We start from the raw sequence: 15,145 nt of genomic DNA on the forward strand, positions 1-15,145 counted from the left end.
GGTCTGTAGGGGTCAGACCAGCCACTGGAGGCGGTGGGCAGAGGTCCGGGCTGGCAGGGACCGCGGTCCTTAGTGCTGAAACGTAAGGAGAGGGCTTCGGAAGGCGTTTGCACATTGTCTCACACTTCCCTCCCGGGCCCTCGCGACTCCTTCTACCAGCTGATTTGTTCGAAGACAGCTAAATGAGAGACACCTTTGATAAGTTACATGATGAAAATCGGCAGAGCTTAGACGGCTTTAATTATAAACACGTCTAAAATGAACGTGTCTGCCAGCTGACAGCAGCGGCGCCGTTTGACTCTATCCCTCGCTATATATATTTTTATTAAGGGCCTGGTTTTCAAAACAGGCCCTCCAGTTATTTGCTAGTTATTTGCAGCCTCTTGCAGAGATTGAACACGCAGAATAAAAACTGAAGTGGATTGTCACCACTAAAAAGCAGGCGCGTCTCATTGCAGGCACCGGTTGTGCCGTCGGGAGCGGGGCGGCGAAGGGGAGCCGCTGAGTCCTCCGTCACCTCGCTGGGCTCTCCCTGCCCTCCAGCTCTGCCCGCGGTGTCTGCTGCGCTCCCAGGCACGGAATATATTCCCTAACAGCAATCAGAGCCGTTAATAGAGTTGTTAGGCTGTTTTTCTCAGGTGATGCGGGGCTCCGCTCTCCAGAGTCACAACCTGTCAGAGCAGCGCGGGGCGCGGGAGCCCTCCCTGCCGGGGGCACGGCGTGAGGGGTTCGGCGCCCGTCGGCAGGACGGGGTGTCCCCATGGCTGGCACCGGGCGTTTGGGGGCAGAGAGCCCCGTACCACGGGAGCACAGCTTGGAGCGCGAGACCGCATTTCGGGAGTGGGTCAGGATTTAAGGAACAGGGATGTGCCGGCACTGCTCGCTCCGGCCCTGGGGGCAGCGGTGGAAGTAAGTGCCACTCCACGGGGTTGTGTCCCGATGCGTCTCAGGAGGCTCTCCCCGCTCTCCTTTCTCCGCTCTCTGCTGGAGGCAGCGTGTCCTGTGGCACAGGGCTCGCCCAGCCCTCGCTCCTCCTCCGGACACCCCTGGGGAGGGATGGATGGAGGCGGCAGCCTGAGCCACCAGCCCTGGAGATGGGCGTTCGGTGCCACGGGATGAATAGCCTAAGGCTCAAAAGAGCCCGAACCCCCCAACCCTTTCCTTGGCGCGTTTTGACGCTTGCAGAAGTGCCCGCGGTGCCCGTGGTATGACTGTGGCTTGGAGCGTGAGACAGGGGCACGTGCGAACCCGATGGAGAGAAATCCGGGATCTGCTTTTGGAATAGGTTGTCACGCCCAAACGCTCGGTGTCGTGGTTCGGAAAGGAAAGTACTTATCCGTTTGTGCAGGAGCGTCCCAGGCAGCGCGCCTGAGAGCTCGGGCTGCCCCCCACCCCGCGGTGCCTGAGCACGGCGGTGTCACAACCGCAGCGACGCGTGTGTATAAGTATACATATATATAAAATACATAGAAATACACGGCGGGATTCCGGTGGTTCGCTAGAGAGGAGACCTGGCAGTGGTTTCTACCGCAGTAGAGTTGTGTGGTGAGCGCTGTTCCCCGCACCGGTGCCTGTGCCGCGGTGGCTCGGGCTGGCCGGGCAGGCGGGTGTCATTGCAGAGCTGTCCCACTGCGTCCCCGTCCCACCGGGCTCCGCACCGCATCCCTCGGCACCGGCCAGCAGGCATTAGTCCGGTTCCTTCTCGGGTTACGCTACTTATTTACTTCTTTAATTTAAAATTTAAAAAAATGAATGCCCATCTGAATCGAAGAGTCCCGTTGGTATTTACTGTTGTCCAAGTGAAACGAGGCTACAAATGTCACAACCCACCGGTGACATGTCCGTTCCCGTCCCGGGGCGCGCCGGCAGCCGGAGCTGTGGGCAGAGTCCCCCGGACGGGCCCTCCCCGCAGCCTCCGCTGTTCCCCATCGGCACCGGGATGGCCCCTTCCTCCACGGGCGAGACACACACAATCCCTTTGGCAACTGCTCTATCTTCTCCCATCACGTTATTTTTTTCCTTTAGGCCTTTATAACTCAGTACATAGACTTTTTTTTAATTGCAATCACTCCCTTTCTGTGTCTTTTTTTTTTTTTTTAATTTCTGGGACTTATCTTTTCAGTTTAATCTATTAATTTCTGTTCTTATTTCACTTTGCAGACTATTTGCCGATTTCACAAGACATAATTTTTATCAACTAGTTCTTAAAGATGCATAACAAATTAATCGGGGTTTACTACAGTGCTAATGAGAGAGAGAGAGACAGAAAAAGCCTGGGTGGTCCATGTTTAATATCAATGTCCACTGAAAAATTGCTGCTCTTACTGGCTGGTTTGATTGACTGGACTTTTTATTTTATTTTTATTTTTTTAAAGGCTCCATATCCTCACTGCTTTGAGTTTGCTTTTTTTATTTTTATTTTTATTTTTTTCCTCTGCTTTGTTATGAGTTTTTAATGCCCACTTGGAATGTAACTCACAAGGATTGGGGTTAGGGGCGTTATGAAGGCATGACTTCTCACAAACTTTTTAGAAATAATTTTATCAAGGAAGCAAAAATGATGATTGGGTCTTACAAGCAGCCCCAAAGAGAGATGTTGGCGCTTTTTAATGTCGAGACGTTCAGCAGTAGCACAAATCATAATTAGGGTGGAGCGAGACCAGCATCTCCTGTCGCTAGGATCATTAGCAACACAGGGTTTAATTATTGAAAACGAGTGCCCTGTGTCCACAGGTGTGACCCTGTGGCGCTGGCGGCTGCAGGCGTAGCAGACCCACGCGTGTCTTCTCCTCTTTCATTCGCTTTGGGTTGGTGGCTCTGGTAGAGCTGCCGTAATCACGCGAGGGCCGCGGCGAGAAGCCACCAAACGAAGGGGTCGGACCGTCACCGCCGCTGCCCCGGCCACTGACCGCCCCCTCGCCTCCCGCACTCCCTGCCCTCGCTTCTGCTTCCAGACTTTGCTTGCAAATCATGGGCATATTACTTAAATTTTGGCAGGAGGGACGAGCTCTCCCCTGCAGCTTACGCTGTGTCGCCCCTCTTAATCTCCACCCAAACGGCCGGAGAGCTGCCGACCTGTGCGACAAAGCCTCCATCCATTGGCTTGCTTTCTAACAAGACCAGATTCTGGACTTTCGGGTAGCAAACACGCATCCTATTTAAATTCTGTTTTTCTTTAAGTGTTTCTACCCATTTCATAAGTTTGTGAGAAGTAAATTGCATGCTTACAGTAGAACTGTAATGCATTTTAATGTTTGTTAATCCACTTGTTTAAAATGTCAGTGTCAAAGGCTCTACAGTACACGGCTATGCTGTTCATTTCATTAAAGATGCTTGATGTAATAATTGGTTAGTTTTCTTTTTACTTTTCTGCAGGCAATAGCTTTTTTTAATCTGTATGGCTTCTTATTATTTTGTTTGGGTTTTTTTGCTATGAATTGCTTTGCTTTTGTGAACTTGTCTTAGTGTGCATGATTTGCAAACATTTCGGCTATTGTGAATTTTCTCATTTTTTGTAAATAGTCCATCTGTGCTTTTCTTTTTTTCTTTTTTATGACTTTTTTCCTGTAAGTAACTGAGGTAGAAAATAATAATAAATTGTTTACAACGGATATGCTGTGTTGCTGCTCTCTTAGCTTGCAGTTTTAATAATTTTGGTTTGGATGCACCAAATAACCAGTACCAATGACAATTTAATAAAAGAATAAAACAACCATCACTCAAAGTGTGTGACCCAGTGTTTGAAGAATCTGCAGATGAACGGTTACATACGAGGTGTGTTTACAGCAAAAACTAAAAACCAAAACAGACAACGATGCACTTGTAGCTGGGGGGGAGAGGAGTGACGCCGTGTTAACATCGCGGTGTTCCCCGCAGTCTCACCTTCCACCCCTGCGGCCGGCGCAGTCCGTGCCAGCGACCGAGGCGGGTTTAAGCATCAAACCCGTAAGCGCATTAGAAACCCGTGTCGCAAACTCTCCAGCACTACCGTGCCGGAATCTGTTGCTGCTGTTTGGAAATTAAAAGGAAAATCAGGTAACTCGTGTGGCTGTGAGGAGGTCCCTGGCTGGGTGGCAGCCGGTGTTCTGGGTGCAGACCTCGCGGTGGCAGGGGTCCCGCTGGCCGTGCCTGCCCCGCGGGGACGTTGCCATCACTGCCTTTGTCTCAGTTATACTTCTTCCATCATCACCTGGATGGTTGGGGATTGTCAAAGTTACTTAGAAGTCTTCAGCTCAGGAATTTAATCTTTTTTTTTTTTTTAATTAAGGGTTTGTTTGCTTGTATGTTTGTTAAAGCTTATTAAAACCTCTGTATATGGGGAGAGGTGGGAAAAACAAATATTTTCACAAACTTTTCAGAGCTCAGGGAAGTACACTTGCTTATTGATAACGGTGCTCCATAGTCGGCGAAGGGCAGCCTTGGGTCACGCTCCTGCAGCGCCCAGTGCTGCGGAAATGCAACGCAAGATCCGCTCAGAGTCTGAACTGATGTTTTTCATTATTATGAGAGCATTTAAAACTGACCTGTCGATAATCTATAGAGCTTGATTTAGTTTCTTTCCTGATACCAGTCACAATCTGCTCAGTTGTCGGCCGTCGGTGCTGGGCAGGAAGGCATTCTCGTGTGACAGTGGTTTTTGATGCTTGCCTGTAGGTCTGAGAGAGGAGGTGAGGTGAGGTAAGGAAGTTCCTGTAGCTCTTATTTAGGACACTCGGCAATATTCTGAAGCTGCACGTTACGTTACTGCTGCAGGTTTCTCGCTCTTGGTTAATAACCTCCTAAGGGGGAGTGCAGTGGGAGCGGGAGAAGAGCGTGTCTGTAGGTGCAGCGCAGCGCAAAGCGGAGCGTTGTGCCTGCAGCGAGGTGTGGAGGTGCAAAGCCACGGCCGCCCCGGGGAGGTGCAGCTTCACCGCGCTGAGTGCGGTCTGCCCAGGGCTGGGAGTTGGTACGTTCAGCTCACCAGAAGGAGCGTAAACCGAATTCCCACAAAGGACTTAGCTGTAATTCTGCCAGTTGGTGCCAGGCACGGTCTGGCCCCCAGCGCGGTGCGCACGGGGCTTCAACGACCCCCCGCCACGTTCCCGTGCACAAGAGCACCTGACTACTCTGCTGATGTAAAGAGGTTTTAAAGTGGAGATGCTGCCGACTTCTAAAGATGCTTCTTTACCAGTAGGGAGTGATGAAGTTAGCATTGATGAGAGTCAACTCTGTAACACTCTTAAAGCGTTGTTACACAAGTCTGAGACTTGTGTAACACTTAGTAATGGCAGCAAAGTTTGTCTGGTCATAATACTTTAATGATCAAACTTAACATTAAGAAAGAAGGAGAAATTGCTGGCAGCTGAAAAAAAGGAGGTGCAAATACAAAATATATTTTAAATCGTCTATTCAGTTAGTTAAGCCTTGTAACAGTAAGAGATGTGTAACAAAGCTGGAAATGTTTCTCGCTCCTTTGTCTAACCCTTTCTTCACTGCTTAAAATCTGCTCTAATCATCCCGGCACTGCATGCTTTTTTTCACCTAAAACACATTACTGCATCTGCATGGCATAAAATGGTTTCCAAAGTGCATTTGAAATCTGCTAGAACCACCTTAATTACCGCTCTTCAAACCTCTCCGTTTCAGCCACCATCAGTGAAAACACAGACTATAGACTGGACCTGTTTTAAAATTAAGATTTTGGGTTTCTTCTGCTGGTGGAGGGCAGGACCATTCACACTGCAGGTGCATCCCTGGAGTGAGGAGCAGCTGGAACTGCAGACAGCAAACTGAGAAATTAATATAGCAAAGCCCATAAATTTCCAGCCAGAAGGTACTCCTTCAAGTTCTGCTTAGATGACAGTAGCTTTTGTTTTGGCGCAGGAAAAAACGGCACCTAGAGCTGTTCCCCAAATCCGAGCAGAGCTAAAGCACCTTTGCCTTTTAGGCATACTTTTTTTGTAATGTTGCAGAGAATCATATAAAATTCCTTTTTCACCTCCCATTTCCCCCACTCCTTAAAATAATCTCCTGGATATTAAATTTAAGGTGAGGGTTTCAAGAGATGAGCTGTTGATCTGAGTCGGTGGTCCAGCTTCCACCAATTTCACTGGCAGCAGTGTGGTGAGTAAAACTGCCGCCTGTCCCCCTTCCCCTGCCCCATCACCTCTGCGCGAGCGAGCCTGCTCCTAAGGGTTCCCCAGACAGCACGTCTGGCTAGGGACCAAAACTGCCCGGATCTTCGTTAGGTTTTTCTCTACTGATACCTTGAATAACTGCTTGAGCAATAAGAACATCTTGAACATTGAACTGAAATGCTGATTGTCCTGTTCTCAACTGCTCACTGATCCATGCGTGGAGCTGGAGACGGGCTTTAAAACTTCAGGGTCGTTGCTCTGAAAATGAATGATCGTAAAGGGACAGGGAGGAGAGAAAAGGGAGAAAAAAATAAAATAACAGCATTTCTGGGTGGTACTGCAGCAACGGAGCTCCTGAGCCATCGCTTCTGCTGCGACCAGGCCACAGCTGCAGCAACTGGGAAGTGTAATGAGAGTAATTATTCAGAAGAGTAAAGAGGCGTAACACAAACACACATGTATGGGATAAAACGTGGATGACCCTATAGAAAGAAGAATGGGATCTGATAACGCCAGTTCTGCTGTAAGGAATTCGGGTCCGAGTTAGCCGGAGCTCGACGGCTAACCTGCTTTTATGCCTTATGCCTCCATAGGTACAATTTTTAACTGTAAAGCTGTTAAAAATTGGGAGCTGGGGGTTGCAAAGAACTTGAAGAGATTAGTCTTCTTAAAGCACAATAACATTCAGATGCGAATGTTTTTCAGTCACGTTTAGCAGTAGGATTTCAAGCTGATAATTAAGTAGCTTCCAAGTCCTGCTTTGCCCAGAAGCGGTAGTACATAGTCGCTGCAGTGGTGCCCTAAAGGTTTCTGGGCTCAGCATCACAATCCTCTCCTCTGACCTTTTTGTAACATGGATTATGAAATAGCCAGTGGCGGTCCCTCCGGCCAGGCCGTGGGGAGTTCCCCGACTGCCGGCGACGGCTGTTGCGCTCGGTGAGCTGCAGTGTCTCGCTGAGGGCCGTTCACTCGCAACTTCGGCACACGTAGGTTGTGGAGAATTTCCTACCCTCCCATAACCCCTTCCTCTGATTAATTACCTTCTCTTTTGCATAGTTGCCTCTTGTCTGTGTTGAATTTTTCCAGCTGTAACCTCCAGACATGAGTTCTTTTTATGCCTTTGTTCGTCATCAAGGACCTGTCTTTTAATAATACTTATCCAGATAGTTTAGAACATTCATAAAAATTTAAGCAAGCGGTTTAACCAAATAGCTCATTTTCTATACCATCGAAGCAACTGAAATGAGGCTTGAAGCAAATCAGTGCCACTTTGCTGAACTTTAAATGTGTGCCTTAATGCGGTTCCATCTAACCTGCCCTTGTTCATTCGGCAGCAGGTGACTGAAATTCAGAGCCGCTGTGCTGCGGGACAGGCTGGGTACCGTGAGTTCACAGGTATTCCTCCCCCTGCTGTGATCGTTGCATTTATACTTACCTTGTTTATTAAAAATCGATAGTAAATGTTTGGCTTTGGGCTTTAAAATGAGAAATGCTTTCATTGGAGCGATCAACTCTCGTATTAAATGGAATTACTTGCTTTTAGGAAGCGATTTGGTTGCAATTCTCTTTCATGCACATCAGCTGCGTTCACTTGAAGCTCATAATTCTCTGTGTTTCACCAGTTACTAAATTAGGGAGAATCCAAATTACATACCGAGTTTGAGTGTTGGATGGTGGGAGGTGTAGTTTTCATAGGACACGTTTGGGAAGTATAGCGGATGCCTTGAAGCTGCTATGGGGTAGGAACAGTTTTTAAGTAGAGTAAATAAACTAAATCAGCTACCAGCGTCTGCTTTTTAGTTTGCAGTTTTTTGAATAAATAGCTTTCTTAGAATAAACTGTTTGCCTTTGAGAAGTTTCCCAGTTTTCTGTACGGTGAAATAACTGCAAAAGGGTTATTACACTTGAAACGACACAGAATGATAATTTGGAGACAAACAAGGCTTTGTCTCACTGATGCATAAAGTAATTACTGGGCAAAAGTGCATCATTCTCATTTTAAAAACCGTGGCCTGAGAGTGGTAAACAGCTGAAAAATGGGTCGTTTACTGTACATAAAGTGGAAGTGCCAAATTTTAAATTAACTATATTGGGGCTTTATTGTTGTGTTGAAATTCCAAAGCAGAAATATTTGTTCATAATAACACCCGTCTGCGAACACGCAGCCCGTGTGAAGCGCATTCGGGGTGTCTGACGTTGAGAATGCTCCTACAAAATCTTGCCGCGCACCGTACATTTTAAGCAGCAGATGACTGTGCCTTGACTAACGCAGTGGGCTGCTTAATGAGGGTTCCATTATGCATGATGTGCTGTATCTGAAGTTCGCTAATTTTCTGACCTGGTGAAATAGATTTTAATAAGCTTGATGTAACACAGCGTATAAAGACAAAGGGAAACACTTAATGGGGCTGTCACGATAAAGGACTCTGAGCGGGCTGGGAGATGCTGATGGTGTTAATAGAATTGATCAAAAGCTCAGGAGAGAAACTCTGCGTTTCCGTGGAGGACTGCCCTGCACCGTGCTCGGTCCCTCCTCTCTGCTGGTGTGTGGACGGGGGCGTGTACCACTTCTTTAAGGACAAGTGAGGGTCACCGGCGGGAAACGCGAGACATTTCAAGCAGGGCTTGTAGCTGCCTCCACGTTCGCTTCCTGTGGACTTCGGGAGAGCCCCAGTAGAGTCTTCAGTCAAATCCCAAAGAGTTAATTGCTACGAAACAATGATAACCTGTTGTGAATTATGTGGTAGAATCTCTATTTGGTAGAGTGACCAGTTCTAGATAAAGTTTGATTTCTCTGGGTATATATTCTTCTCTAAATGCTGAGCATTTCGTTGTTAATCCGAAGCTTGAAATGGTAGCAGGGTTTTTTTCTCTCTCATTCTTGTTTTCTTATGGAAAGGGAGGGGGAGTCTGAGACAGAGAGATCTGAAAGATGAAGGTTTTAAACATAAAGGGATTGTTTGGGGATGGAGTTTTCCCTCGTGCATGCTCACCATTAAAGACTACATTTTTGTCCAGTAAATTGGACCCACGCCTGCCTGCCTTCAAAAAAAAAAAAAAGGCTACCGGGCTCTTCTGCTTCATGGTTTTGAGTCTCTGATACTTTTGAAATGAAGCCTAAAGATCCTACAAAGAGGATAACACTGCCTAATGGAAAGAATAATGCAAGCGAGAACCCATTTGAAATGACAGCTGTGAGCCTCGGGAAGCTTTTCTGTGCTGATCAAAGCTGCTGGTAACGTTGTTTGAAAAGAGGATATCAGTTTCCCCCTCTCCTTTTCCCACTCAACCTGCAGACGATTTTATATTCCAGACTTCGCATTTTTTTCCCGAGAGATCAAGTGAACGGTCTAAATGACCAGTGTTAAGATCGGCGCGCCAGGGAGCACCGTCGGCGTAAGAGGCAAAGTGTTTTTGGGGGCAGGATGCAGCCTCCGAGCTGGATCCCCCTCCTGCGTAGGGCCCTCCAAAACGCACCGCAGAGACACGGTGACGTGGCGAGACTGAGCCGCAGTGGTCGGTGTGCAAATACTCCAAACAATCCGTAACTGGAGAGGAAGGGGTTTGCTTGCTAGGCACAGTTTTATGATCACATTTATTTTGTTCTCCATGTGTGTCCCATGATTTTGGTTATTTTCTGAAGTCCGTTGCTGGAGTCAAATGATGATTTGAGCATCTCAGCTTCCGTTTTTATTCTTGTTTTAAATCCATGTGCTTATTGGTAGAGTCTAAACATACGACCTCGTGTGCCCCAAGTGCTTTAGCTATTAGAAGCGAAGAAAATTCTTTGTGTAATATTTTTTGGTTTAAGAACTAATTGCATGATCTTTGTGAATTCTTTCCGGTTTGATTCCTCTTTTCTGGCTGTTTGTAGAGGACAGGGTCTTGCGTTCCTTAGGGACACAAGATATTTGGGATCCTCAGGTGCCGAAGAGAGCCGAGCAAGCCTGAAGCCGTCAATGATTTCTCACAGAGAAAGCCTGGGCTGCGCGCGAGGGAGTCCTGGCAGCACGCATGGGGCACGGGCATGTAAAATGGTTGTGTTTTTCACTTGCTCCTGGTTGCCTTGTAACCAGCTTCAGGCTGGGGTAAAGGAGAGATCGGTGCTTTGAGAAGGGGACGATGCTGCCGGAGCAGGAGATGGAGCAGGGCAGAGACCTGTGGAGGGTGCGCGCCCTTCGCCGGGAGCCCTTGAGCCCGTCGAGTCCACTGTCAGGACTGGCCCTGGTCTTGCCAGATTTGTTCGCAAAGCCGCTGGAAGATCCGCTAAACCCTGGGCTCTCGGCGTTCTCTGCTCGGGAACGCCAAGTGCGAGCCGGCGGGGCTGGGCACTGCCTGCCCAAACGTGTGTCCCCCCTCGGTGCCCCCTTCTCCCAAAGGCATTTGGGCCTGGAGAAGGCAGTTGGTTGCAGCCAGCCGTTGGCTAAATCTGTGACCTTAGGGCAAAGCGTTTAAAAACAGATGTGTCCATCTTCCCTCGCACGAGGCCGCTTCAGTATTTAAAGTGCAACTATTGATGCAGGAAGCAGAAAAATTTTATCTGCGAAAAATTGAACTCCAAATAGTGGCTTCAGCTCGTTCGGAGCAATAAGAGAGCGTGAAATTGATGTGAATCCTCAGGGCTTTCCTGGACAGTGTGTGAGCCCATTGCAAAACATTTATTGTAAAATATCTTCTAATTGCAGTGCCTAAAGTGGGCACTTTGGTCCCTTTGAACAGCTTTGGTATCTTGTTTTCTCTAGGCAATTATAAGCAGTGGATACACAAAGAAGGACAGGGATCGTTCCGGCAGGAATCAGAGTGCCTTGAACAAACGCGAGGAATTAATTGATCTCTCCCTCCGCCTCTTTTGATTTCCCAGTTGACTTCAGAGAGCAGAGGGCTCAGAGGGAGCGGGGCTGGCGCCGGCTGCTCTCCCTGCCTGGCCAGCGGTGGCATCTAGAGCACGCTGCGGTCCATGCTCCCATTGACCTCAAGGCGCTCTGGTCCGGGCACCCACTCCTGGCACCCGGTTACCTCCAAGCCGCCTGTTAGAAATGAACCGGGAGCGTGCCAGCCCCTCGGCAGCTGGCTGCAGGGTGCAAAGAGCCTGCTGATACCCCGCAGCCCTCCGTGGCGCCCGGGGTCTCCCTGGGGCCAGCAGTCCTGCATCCCCAAAGCAGGCTCTTCTCCCGGAGAAGCCTGCACTTCCCAGACATCGCTAAGGGAACACAGTGGCGCTGGCATGTCACACGCTGGGCTCTGCCGCCTAACGCTTCTCCTTGCCCCCTGCTCCGGCCCTCAGAGGCGTCCCCGGTGCTTCGTGCCGGGGTCCCTGTCGGGCAGAGCAGGATGGATCGCGTCCACCTCTGCCGCTGCCAGGGGAGCAGCACCCGGAAAGGTGCCGCTGCGACTCGGCAGCTGCATTTCACCCTGTTTTAAACCCTAATGCCAGGGGAGGGGAATGTGTGCAGGCACACAGCCTCGCCAGAGCGTCAGCGTGCTCTGGGGGACCATCTCCGTGGACAAGCAGGTTCCTTCTGGGGGACTGGAAACCAGCAAAAGTGCCTGGTAATGCTTTCCTCTTCACTAAAGAGCTGCAGATACCTCAGCTCTCAAATGTGAATACAGTGGTGTGACAGCACAGGCAGAAGGGTGCTAGAGGCAGAAGTTTCTTGCGGTACGCAAAATAGGTTCAGTATTAATTGCACTGTCACTATAGTGCTATTCTTTGAAGTCTTCACTGGTGTAGAACTTTAAAAACAATGGGAGGGAATAATGCAGCGTGACCACAGTGCTTAAATAATGCTGTAGGATTGGTACGAGGGGAACTACAGAGCTTGGTGGTGGAGCCTGAGCAGAACGTGCGAGAGCCCAGCTGCACCCTTGGCTCTCTGCAAATGTCTTTCTCAAGTCGTTTTCCTCTTTGTGCCTCATTTTATCCCACCTGTGATAAGGGGACAGCGTCGGCTGCCGATCGCTGCTGAGAGGTTCGGGGGAAGCAACCACTTAAATGCAAAAGTAAGTTAGCACAGTTGTGAGACGCCGCACAGCATTAATGCGCTCAACGGTGTGATGACGGGGAAATTTGTTTTCAGCTGAACGAGCTGATTAATGCAGTGCCTGGCAAATGTAATTTCAGTGTGGGGGATTGATTACTTTCAGTACGTGGGATTGATTTAGGGATCCTCCAGTGATGGAGCCAGCCTGTGTGTCTGGATCAGTAAGTAGGTTTTTGCCAATCTTGATAATCAATCCATGTTTCCATCTCCTGCTTCTGGAACTGTACGGGCCACGCTGCTGCCGCACCGCCTCCACCCAGCCGGCCCCAGCGTTCCCGGGCAGAGCACAACCAGCCCATCACACTTGAGTTGTTTGGAGTGCCATGTCGCCCAGATGCTTTTATCTCAGAATTGGGATAATAGCTTTCTTTGGGGGTGGAGGGATTAATTTTTCACACATCTGTCCACTGGAATGCAATAACAGATCCTTTGTTCAGGCTCTGTCTGTGGAGCGCATTCTCCACCCTTGTTATTTCATTCTTCTTTTGCATGGCAAAACTTTTTGTCCTGCATTTCAAATAGATACTGAGCGTCCCTGGCAGTCGAACAAGAGAAACAAACTTTCCAGCCCTGTTTTTTATGCTGCTTTCAGGGGATGCTTGGTGATTTGAAGGGTATTTGATTGGTTTTGGCAGAGGCATTTTATTCCGTGGAAAATCCACAGCTCCTCTGATCCCTTGCGGATGGTTTAGGGAGCCCCTGGAGTCTCCAAATGAGAGATTTGCTGTTGGCCAGCTGGTCCTGGACGTGCCATGGGAATGCTGAGGACGCCGCTCTCAGGACATGCGCTGTGGTGGGCAGGGAGCGGAGGAGGAGAGGCTGTAGGGACGGTGCCAGCTCTGCTCCCTCCTGACCCGCAGCGGGAGGGCTCAGGGCTTGGCCCAGGCATGGCTCGGCATGAAAACGAAGCCCCAGATCCTCAGCCCCTGTCCTGCTGCTTTCCCTGCTGTTTGAAGGTCGGTTTGACTTTAACACCGAGGTCTTCTCACCCCAGAATATCGCAGCTCCAGCCTAAAATGTATATTGGGGGACACAACCATCACCAGCAAAAGGCAATTTAGCACTTGGGCATTTGGTTATAATATCCCCCAGTCCGGGTGTGCTTCCTCCTGCATCCCACTCCACAGAGATTGTAGCAGTTCATCAGCATAATAAAAACAAACAGATTCACGTCAGCATGAAGGGACAGGATTTGCTGTGCGGTGCGTGGGCTCTGCGCATGGGGAGCAGCAGCAGACAGCAGCCTGGGGTAGCTGTGCATACATTTACCTATACTTTTTTTTTTTCCCCCCGACAGCCCTATTACCATATTTAAATGCAAGTATGTCTTTTTTTAATTGATGTTTTAAGTAGCTTCAATTCACTCTAGCCTAGTTGTTCTCTGCTCCTTTCCCCCTGGTAGATTACCTGTAGCTGAGACGGTAGTGCTAGAGGTAGCGGGCTTCTAGCTCTGTCAGCGGGCTGCTGATTCCTCTGGGTCTCGCTCTCTCCGTTCCTCCAGCTGGCTGTCCTCTTTTTCTGTTGCCTCAGTTGTTTTTCTGTCGTTCTTCAGCATTGCAAAGCAGCAGTGATCAAAGTCCTGGAGCCCGCTCGAGGGGCAGGTCCCGGGGTGGTGACTACCCCGGGGTGGTCCTGTTGGGCACCAGGAGTGGTCGGAGCTCCCCAGAGACCAGGAACCTCCGAGGGTTTTGTTGACTTTGCAGCAAGGGGGTTCGGGGTTCTTGCTGATCACCTGGACCTTGCCATTGCCCTCTTAAAATATATTTATTTAAAGCCAGAGCCTCTGGCAGATCTTTTGAATATTAATGATGTAAAGAAACTAAATCTGCAATCTTGCTAGCAGCATTTCATTCATCTGCAAGGGCTCGGTCCCCCTGTAGCAGGGTGTATGTCTTAGAGCTCCTTGATCTGCGGCTGTTTTGCTTTCAAAAGCTTTTTTTTTCTTTCTTTCTTTCTTTCTTTCTTTCTTTTTTAAATTACATTCCAGTGAATTTTTTCTGCTTGATCCCAGCAAATCTGTGATCTTGACATGAGGACCTCCTCATATTTTCCATTACTGCTATGTCTGTAGATCAGCACGTTATTATCACTTGCAAATAAGCAAAGAAGAGAATTCCCTCGTTGTTTTGCGGAGCGGTCTGACCCTAGCCCTTTGAGAGCACAGAGACGTAAGCTGAGCGCTGCAGGCTCTGCTGCCAGTCCGTCCGCCCCGGCACCTCAGCTTTGGCAGCGTGCCGTGGCCAGGCGCCCCATCAGCGGCACCCGCCGCCACGTTCCTCTTCTGCCAAGGGGATTTGGGCCACCTTTGTGCCGGCAGAGACCACCGGCAGCGGGCACCTGGCGAGGGCTCGGCTCTTTCTAAAGATGGTGCCTGTTGACGGCACAGAGAGCCGGAACGGCGACCTCTGGAAACGCTGTGCCCTCGGCGGCTGCCTCGCGCCCCGCAGAGACTCGCGGTACCCGCTGGCTTCTTTCTTTACCCTTCTCCTTTTCTCCATGGCCAGGTTTTCCGGCAGCGGCTTATGGACCAGTAGCAGCGGCAGCCGTGGCGGCAGCAAGAGGATCAGGTAGGGGGGCCCGTGGAAGAGCAAACCCTCAGAGTGCAGGGTCAGGTAAAAGCTCTGTCGGTATTCTGTGTGGCTGCAGCTCTCCATCATTTCTCTGATTTTCCTCACACTTATCCTGGGGACCTGAAAACAAATGATCAGAAAACCAAAATTATGTAAGAAATAAATAATCAATCCCAAACCAAACCCAAACTACAAGCAGAGGCCACGGGGCCTGGAGCACCTTGCAGGAGATTGGCATAAGAACTGCCAAAACCAGGGTAGATATTCTGATTTGTTTCTTTATTTATTCCTTTATTATGTTGGTTTCATTTTTTCTTTGGTTTAAATTCGAGGTTATTAAGGACACCCCACCAAAAAAAAAAAAAATCGATTTATGTTTTTGAAAAAAAGGTTTGGTTTCTCATGGAAAGTGAGCGCT

The 15,145-nt window shown here is 49.2% G+C and overlaps 1 protein-coding gene across 1 annotated transcript in view; it reads left to right on the plus strand.

The window, feature by feature from the left end:
• Positions 1-15,145, plus strand: part of MSI2 (musashi RNA-binding protein 2) — a 258,982-nt gene that overhangs the window by 219,625 nt on the left and 24,212 nt on the right. Inside the window, exon 9 of the mRNA XM_009881482.1 lies at positions 14,662-14,724. Within this exon, the coding sequence (XP_009879784.1) occupies positions 14,662-14,724 (63 nt within the window). The remainder of the gene's footprint in view (positions 1-14,661; positions 14,725-15,145) is intronic.

The sequence above is a fragment of the Charadrius vociferus genome, unplaced genomic scaffold (genome assembly GCF_000708025.1).
Source record: "Charadrius vociferus isolate BGI_N301 unplaced genomic scaffold, ASM70802v2 scaffold323, whole genome shotgun sequence".
NCBI classification, from domain to species: domain Eukaryota; kingdom Metazoa; phylum Chordata; class Aves; order Charadriiformes; family Charadriidae; genus Charadrius; species Charadrius vociferus.